Source organism: Pygoscelis adeliae, unplaced genomic scaffold (assembly GCF_000699105.1).
Source record: "Pygoscelis adeliae isolate BGI_AS28 unplaced genomic scaffold, ASM69910v1 Scaffold141, whole genome shotgun sequence".
Lineage (NCBI taxonomy): Eukaryota > Metazoa > Chordata > Aves > Sphenisciformes > Spheniscidae > Pygoscelis > Pygoscelis adeliae.
The window spans coordinates 657,919-666,984 of NW_008824231.1; the positions used below are offsets into that span (position 1 = coordinate 657,919).

At 38.8% G+C, this 9,066-nt stretch overlaps 1 protein-coding gene across 1 annotated transcript in view; it reads left to right on the forward strand.

Moving 5' to 3' along the window:
• The window catches only part of LOC103926029 (N-acetylated-alpha-linked acidic dipeptidase 2-like), a 33,323-nt gene extending 24,858 nt beyond the window's left edge, over positions 1 to 8,465 (forward strand). The window contains exons 15-19 of the mRNA XM_009334835.1: positions 1,093 to 1,183; positions 1,846 to 2,110; positions 5,476 to 5,557; positions 6,505 to 6,597; positions 8,276 to 8,465. Coding sequence (XP_009333110.1) covers positions 1,093 to 1,183; positions 1,846 to 2,110; positions 5,476 to 5,557; positions 6,505 to 6,597; positions 8,276 to 8,465 — 721 coding nt within the window. The remainder of the gene's footprint in view (positions 1 to 1,092; positions 1,184 to 1,845; positions 2,111 to 5,475; positions 5,558 to 6,504; positions 6,598 to 8,275) is intronic.
• The last annotated feature ends 601 nt before the right edge of the window (positions 8,466 to 9,066 follow it).

Genomic DNA, 9,066 nt, shown 5'->3' on the forward strand with positions numbered 1-9,066 from the left:
TATAGTTTAGTCACCCTACTAGATGAGATAATATCAAAATTGTTAGGATAAGCAAATGCTCAGTTGAAAGAAACTGCCTAGGGCGGTAATTAAAAAGCTCTTATGATACTTATTCTTTCTTTATACAATGGATGTAAATTTAATACATTACAAAGCTATATCTGAAGGTATTAAAATTCCAAAATGCTGTTTGAGCCTGTGACTTGTAGGGCTGTGGCATTACTCACGTAAGGTAAATAGAACTGCCCCTTTGTGTGATTTGACCAAAATGTTCTGCGTGTATTACCCTGACTTTCAGGCCCTGGTAAGATGAGTTTCTAGATTCATTAGACTCTCTGAGATTTCTTCCTTTTGAAAAAGCTACCAGACCTGACCTTTCTCAGTTGATACAAATAGTTCCTTGCAGAAATTTATACTAACAGAAGAACTTTAGCTGGTTGGTTTTTTTTTTAGCTGAGAAATACCAATTATTCACCAGGCTAGACATTTAAACCTAAAACTTAATATAAAACTTAAATAAATATTTGAAAATACTTGGAATATTACATCTGTCTTTATTATCATTATTTTCTTTTCCTCTGTCTTGCCGCACTTACCCAGCAGATGGCAATATTTACTTGTAAGTAACAGATGATAATTGTGTCTGCGGTAGAAATTATTTGTCTTTGCTTCTACTGTGGAATATGCTAAGTATATAAACACATCTGTCTTTACATATATTGCTGCCCAATTCATATTAGTTTGGAAATAGATGATTGAAGTTTTAAGATTGCAGAGACATGTCTGATACATTTTTATGGCTCTTGTGCATAATGTGTACTTTTTTTTAAAAATGTGGTCAGTGCCATAAACAGGATTGCTACCTTTAAAAAATCTTCCTAGCAATACAGGATACTGAATTAGTGTGGTGGAATAAAATCAGTTAGAGTAATTAAGGTTGCCAGTCATCTAGTCTCTGATCTTACTAGTGTCCCTGATGTGCCTTCTAGAAGAACTGACCTCCATTTCTTTGAAAAATCTGCATTTTGCATAAATTACTACCATACTATAAAGCAAGAACTCTCACTGAGATGTTGTCTTTTCTACATGTAGAATAAACAAACTGGGATCAGGCAGTGATTTTGAAGCTTACTTTCAGCGATTGGGAATTGCATCGGGCAGAGTCCGTTATACCAAGAATAGGGTAAGTCTTCCAGATTGCTTGAAGAAGTTTGATAGTGCTGAACAGTCATATTTTAAAAGCATTTATTCATAATTAATGAAAAATCTTCAAAGAATCTTTGACTGGTTTGTATATCAATGCCATGCTTTTAATTTAGCAAGAAACCTGAATGTTTGGAGACTAAAACATGTTACAGTGTTGTCTATATTCTATAGGCTGTCAAGTTCACATAAAGATATTTATAGAATCTGATTGGAGGTGTATATTCCATTCCACCATACTATTAGTAGCCCCTTTAATCTACAAATCTTCCTGGATTGTGTTCAGAAATAACTACACAAGATATAAAGGGGCCATGATAGAGGATTTCTGCTATCCAAAACCCCAAACTGTTTTCACTGTTAGTGAAGGCAATCTCCGTACAACGGAACTGAAGGCAGGTCTGTGTAGGTAGAGAGAAGGAAGCCTGCTCACTTAATCTTGTGCAACAGTCCATGGATTCAGGTTGGTTTAGTTTCTTAAAATGAACACACAAAAATGGAAGGATAGTAAATTGTGTTTTGTAGCAAATAGCTTTTTTGATTTGGAAACTGTGCAAAACTTCATAGTTGTTAAGTGACCAATACATCCCTTAACTGCAGTTAGAATACAGGGCACTGACAAATTTGCTTGCTCTTTTTCAGAAAGTGGACAAATTCAGCAATTATCCTGTTTACCACACTGTGTATGAGACCTTTGAGTTAGTGGAAAAGTTTTATGACCCCACCTTCAAGAAACAGCTAACAATTGCCCAGTTACGAGGCAAACTGGTTTATGAACTGGCAGATTCCCAGGTCATTCCATTCGACTGTAGAGATTATGGAGAAGCCTTAAAAGGATATAGCAATAGAATTTATAAATTGGCCAAGAAACATGAAGAACAGCTGAAAACTTACAAAGTATTGTTTGGTGAGTAATAGCCACAAGACTATTTCTTAAGTGCATTAATTGGAATTATGTAAGGACACATTATATCATAGAATCATAGAATAGTTTGGGTTGCAAGGGACCTTTAAAGGTCATCTAGTCCAACCCCCCTGCCGTGGGCAGGGACATCTTCAACTAAATCAGGTTGCTCAGAGCCCCGTCTGTTATAGCTCTGAAAATGAACTCCTTACTTTCCTGTTTCAATCCTGCCATCATAATAAAGAGCCTCTAATTTTCTTTTTCTAAACATAACACAGGTTTAGCACATTATTGTCTAGATGAGAGGGTTATAACAGTTTTCATGCATATTATTACAGTGCTCATGACCAGTCATGGACCACAATCAAATGCAGAACAAAGAGATATATCAGCCTGCTTCTCACTTTCTTGCTTAAAAAAGACGACAAGTTAAATGTTTATGGCAACTGCCTGGAACTTGAGAGACACAGGTGCCCATTCCTCCTCCGCCAAAGACTTCATCTGACCCTGGGAAACTTGCTTACCATCTGTCTCAGTGCCTGGATACCGCTTTTAGGCAACAGAAGCACTTCTCTAATTCTTCTGCATAAGTATATCCATTTGCTGAGCACCTGAACACATTGCAAATAAAACCAGTTGGAAGCAGGAGAGTGCTCTGGATCCCAGGCTAGGATAGCTTCCACAGTAATTTTCTTTCTCTCCCCCTCTCTCTCTTCTTTCTTTCTTCTTGCCTCATTCACCCCTTGTGTTTCTGGACCAAGGAGGATTTTCAGTCAGTCCTAATTCACTTGCTAACTGAGGGACCCATGGTTTAGAGACATTAACTAGCTTTTTGGAGATGCAGTACTCTTTCAGGTTGTGTGAAACATTAGAAGTAACTCAAATCGAATCCTCATTTGGAGAAAACTAAAGATGATGTTTAAAACTTCATGTAATGGCTTAGGTGAAAAATTCTTGACTATTTTGAAAAGTCACCCTTTTTTGTAAAAAGGCCGCTCGAGACAGGAAGCCTTGCATGGTGGATCATCTGGTCTGAGATTTTGCATAACACAAGGATTTATTTCCATATGTTCTTGTGTTTACTGCAACATACCTTGTAAGGAAACACCAAGACTGGACTTTCTTTTTGCAAAATTTCTGTTAAATCATTTATTTTCATTGTTTGGGTTTCTTTCTCATTTCAGATTAGAAGTTGCCCAAACTATCTTCTGATCAATGCATCTATTTTTGTTCCTAGATTCTAGAAGCAATCTTTTTGTTAGCTTCCCCCCACCAAGTATCACTTAACCCTCTCCTTAATAACTTTATAGATGTGTCACTTTGACCAGTTTTTTACAAGGCATATTTTTTAGTTTGAAAATTCTCTTCTCTGATGCCTGATCAGTTTTAAATTATTTCTTGAATAAAACTATAACTTTTAATTTTTGTTTATTCTATTACACCAGAGTGCATTAAAATGTAGAGGTACTTTTTACAATACTGTGAAAATTAAAATTCATTTCACTCAGAATTTTCATAGGATTGCCTATTGACAGCACTGAATGTCAGAAAATTGTTAATTAAGCCTGAATAAATCACATAATTGTCTTTCAAAGTAATAGATTAAGGTTTTTATTTGCCTTTGGATTCACATTTCAGCTGCTCCTCTGCAACAATGAAGGCTGGAAACCTTTTCTCATTAAATATGTACTTGTAGTCATATGCTATCATCAGGAACTAAGATTTTCAGGGAGAAAAAAAAAAGAAACGTTGTGATACTTTCTAGAAAAACCACCACTGACAGCACTGAATAGCGAGTGAACATGAGCGCAAATTCTCTTACATATTTTCAGATGACCTTTCTTTTTTTTCTCTTAAGTCCCCTCCTACTGCTTCTGAAATATAATCTGTTGCCATGATACAACCATGATGTCAGCAGGGCAGAACTCTGTCCTCTGGCAAACTCAGCACTATTGCCACGGTTGTGGATGAGTGTAAATTCTCACTCTCACAACGTGACATAAGTCTGTCTATACTGCAGTCTGTAAACAGGTCACATCATACATAAAATCTGTGCCTCTAATGTAAACTAAACAAAAATATTAATACAAGAACAAGCAAGTGTAGGCTGGTGATGAATAAGTGAGTTTTCTAGAAATAGAAGAGCAAATGAGACTGCAGAACAGCTTTCAATAGGAATCCTGGGAACAGACAGCCTATCACACTAAATAGTGTGATAAATCTATCTACAGAAAGCCTATCACACTAAAATAGTGTGATAATTTTATAAACAGTGAAGGGCCATAGTTGCCAACAGAGGACTGGATTTAGGAGATGACCTAATCTTATGCCCCATATTCCTATACTATCAAAGAGAGGATACTCCGGTTTATCTAAAGTTTTCTGAAACTCGTGGGCAAAATGTACAAGTTGTAAAACTTCCTTCTTTGTAATTGAGTCGAATTTTGATAAGGCCAGATGTTCTTCTTCTCATAACATCCACCTTTTACTTATTCTACAAAGATTAGTTGTATAAATCGATAGTTTTCCCCGGTCTGTATTAAATAGACCCTTCCACAGGAAAATCGTCACAGCTGATACTGTCATTAAAAGAAAGGCCTGCTGCTTCTTTGTCTAAGGTATTCCACATGGCTTGGACATACTGCCAGGGACAGAGCAGGGAAAAGCCACTGACTTACCTGCCAGCCTGCCTGCACATAGTCAGGCGTAACAGGCAATATCTTGGGGTTTGAGTAGCAGCACTGTGGGACGGCACGCAGGGTCATGGCACAGACATCTCCTATGCTGTAATGTAGTGCACGTGTGGAGCAAGCACGGGACTTGGCTACTTCAGTCTACCTTGTCTGTCACGGTGTTCCATGACAGTTGTGTCTTTTATGCCTCACCTAATACTATTTGATATACATATCACAGTCTTCCATTATAATATGAATGGGACATAATGTTCCAAGAGGGGAATCCTGCTGTCCTTCCGCAGCCTGCTGGAAGAGCTGCTATTTTTTTATGTAAGTAAGTCAGGCTTTTTATATCTAAATGCTGCAGTGCACCCCTTTGTTAAGAAGGAAACTGCAGAGTTCTCCGTTTGCATCTCCCTTTTCCTTGCCAGGCAGAGGGAAGATGTATACTTGTGAAAGCTTTATCAAGCATTCTGCTTTATTGTTGGCCTTGTTGCACAAGGTCTTTGTCTATTACCGCTAGTAGTGCAGCTCTTTAAAGTCTGCACTAGGGAAACTAATGAATTATGCAAAGACAACAAAATTAATGCAATTATATGAGCAAAACAAATGTAGTTTTCCACTGGGCAACTGAAAGGTATATTGGGCTCAGCAGATATTCTGAAGTTGCTCACAAAGTCCTTCCTTTTCTAGATCCTCTTTTTTCCACTGTGGTGAACTTCTCAAAGGCTGCTGCTGAATTTCACAGGAGACTTGAACAAGTTGACAGGAAAGAGTAAGTCTGAAAAAAAAAATAATTTTTATATATATATATATATATATGTATATCTGCCTTAGGTACCCAGGCAGCTCTGGTACCAGGGTGGCAGCTCTTTCTTTCCAGTGACTACCCAAGGATTCTCTCTGATAACTGTAGAATAGAGCCCTTGAACTCTGAGACAGGCAATATCTGCTAAGGTGAATTCTGCTTCCCATGATGAATACTATCAGCTGTAGAGCTTATTACTAGTATCAGCTTGTTGTTAAAATTATTGTAATACATGGAAAGGTAGCAGTGAAAGTTAAAGTTGGAATGAGCTCTGTATTTAGACACCTACACTTGAGTGTTGTAGGTGATGCCAGAATTTGTAGTTTCAGCACACCTCAAGGAGACAGGATGCTGCTTCAGAGTATCTAAGATATCCTTATGATGCTTGTGAACCTAAGGGCCCTATGGGACTCCCGTGCCCTCTGAGTGTAGTGGATGGTGGCCAGGTGCTCCTAGGCACCTCATATGGTACCAGATAGTTGTGTTTAGGCAACTGAATCCCATCCTATGTTACTGTATGGATTAGAGTAGGCGTTTGGACACTTGGCTTATGGGTGGACACCAAAATCTAGTTATCTTCATCTTGAACTAAATTGCAGACTTCCTCTTCCCTCTGTTAAGCGGGATGTTTCTAGTGCCATTTAATACTGAGTAAGTATCTGACACTGTCAGAAAGTCTCCCATTTTATTTTGCATAATGTGAAATCTTGTAGTTTAGTTTTCTAACACAGAAATCCTAATGCATTAATATAGCATGTATTGAATATCTCCATTTGCAAAACCTCATCTTTCTGCAAACTGTAGACCATCATTGTAATGTTTTTTTTCTGTCCAAAGAAGAGGAAAAGTGTTTAAATGAAACTGGGAAGTCGTTTCCTCATTGCGTGAAACGTCTCTGTCTCCATTTTCTGCAGTCCAGTTGCAGTGCGAATCATGAACGATCAGCTGATGTTTATAGAAAGAGCTTTCATTGATCCTCTTGGCTTACCAGGAAGGAAGTTTTACAGGTGAGGCAACAAGTTTCTTGACCAGCTGTCTAAGGCACTGTATTTTTTGCAGGGGAACCCCACCCTAACTGGCTGGTCAGTTGAACTGCTGTATAGGCCTCATATAGGAATTACAGCTCAACAGATTCTGTTTTAGGTACAAGCCAGTGAGTAGCAGACTTTGTTTATAACCCCCAAGGAGAACTCCTTGGCTGCACCAGTCTTGTGGTGCCTAATTCCTCTTCTTGGGTCTGGCACTCTGTTTTTATTAGCCATCATACTCTGTGACTTTTATTTGCAGGTGTGTAGTACTACTTCTGTTACCACTTCCTCCTTTAAACCTGTACAAAGCGAGGACTCAGTGGAGAATCAACTGTATGGAAAGAAAGGAGAAACAAGGGTAGAGTAAAAGGGAGAAAAGGACGAGAACAGATGTGTAGTGAGGGTCAGGTGAAGAGAGAAGTCCAGAAGAGAGAGCTTGGAGAGAGTGACCTTTGAGCACAGGATAGATAAAGGTCCATGAGCTGTGCTGCAGAGATCCATCTCTCCCAGCTTTGGCTGCTTCTATAGATGCTCCTACTAGCTTCAATCATTAACTAGTTATTCTTGAAGTTTTCTCTCTACAAGCACATGGGCCCGGAGAAAGACAATGTTTGGTGCACCACAATACCCTTTATAGAAGCCCAGTGCATTTATTAGTAACACTTGACAAGAAGCTAGCTTCCAGTGTCAGGTGGGCGACTACCTCACTTTACTCTCGGTATCCCCCTTTTCCTAACGACTGGATATATCTGACTCACTGACTGACGGCTTTCACACCGAGCCAGAAGTCCCTCGGGCAGGTAGAACTGAGAATCACACTTCCATCCTCCTAGGATAAATTGTCATTCACGCTTTTGGAAGAATGAAATTGATATTTTCTACAGTTCTTCTTGTTGGGCGTTAGGTATCATTTAGAGCTGTCTGTTTTTTTAATTTTTTTTTACTTGCTTGCATTTATTAATGTAGTTTTAGTGTTTATTTTGGTTTATGAGGACTCTTTTACATGCTACAAATGTGCTTTGATACTTCATATGAACAAAATCAATTTCAAAGCAGGTCTGCAACTATTCATTATTTAAGAAAAAAAAAACCACCAACAAATGAAATTGATACTTTTGCGCAGTTCTGTTCCAATATGATCACTTCTTCTCTGAAGAATTCACGCTCTTCTCAAGAATTCTGCCACAGATTTTTTTCCCCTCTTTTTACCTCCCTTCCTTTCCCAGATCTGCTGACCATCATTCAACTGCTTAGTTATTTTTGAGGTTTCTGTTCCCCTTCTCATTGTACACCCGTAACTAGTTTTATTCCCTGTTCCAGACTGCCACGAGTTCAACAGGTTTGTTGAGCTCCCATTTTCAAAAAATTTAACATGATTTCATTCCTAATTAGACAAACGCATCATCTCTTCCCAAGGAGAAGGCTACCTGTCCTAAATCTCTGCCCTTTCCCATAGATTTTGCCCTTGGGGCTGCTTCCTCCCGTCTTTTTAAAGACAGGTACGGGTAGATTTCCTCTGTATTTAGCAAGTTCTGATCATCACAGGATTCACAGCTGCTTTATGTAGCACACATACAGTTCCCTACCATGAACATGCACACCCTTAATGGTTATTTTATTTAGTATACCTACATTTTTTTTTCTTCTTTCCCCACAGACATGTCATCTTTGCTCCTAGCAGTCACAACAAGTATGCTGGAGAGTCCTTCCCGGGGATCTATGATGCCATGTTTGATATTGAAAGCAAAGCAGATCAGCGTGAAGCCTGGGAAGAAGTTAAGAGGCAGATTTCCATTGCAGCCTTTACTGTGCAGGCAGCAGCAGGGACACTGAAAGAAGTAGCATAGGATGATGGCTTCGAAAAGCTCAGTCAAACAGCAAAGCGTGAAATGTGCTGTAGTCAGGCTACTACAGTGACCCAGTCTCTCCTGACTGCCTACCTATCTGAGTTTCCAACCTTCTGAATGCATGCAAGTGTACTGGTAAGGTGAGCAGGAACTCTGTGTATCAAAGAACTCCTGAGCTAGAAATTACTGTTTCTCTGATACTGACAAAACTGTAGATTTAAGAACAACCCTACATGGAAGCAAATTTGGGGGTGGGGTGAAGGAAGAATCAGTTCCCAATTACAGTTTTCTGGAAGATCTGCCAATTTTGAGGACCCGTTATTTTGGATGTACAATTACAAAACCAGTTATTTGCCAAGCTACCTGTAAATCTTGTCCGTGGCAGTGATCAACAGCACACATTTCAAAAGAAAAAATGTGAGATTCCTCAGCACGTGGATTTTTCTTGTTCTGAAAATTACTTTTATAATATAAGACATCAAAGACATCTTTGCTTTTTAGAATCTATTCTGCAGGACCGGTGAGTGCTTATTATACTGATTTGCTTTCTTCTCCTGAAAAATAAAATACCAGCCCTCCTGCCAATTGCCTAAGCAGTACT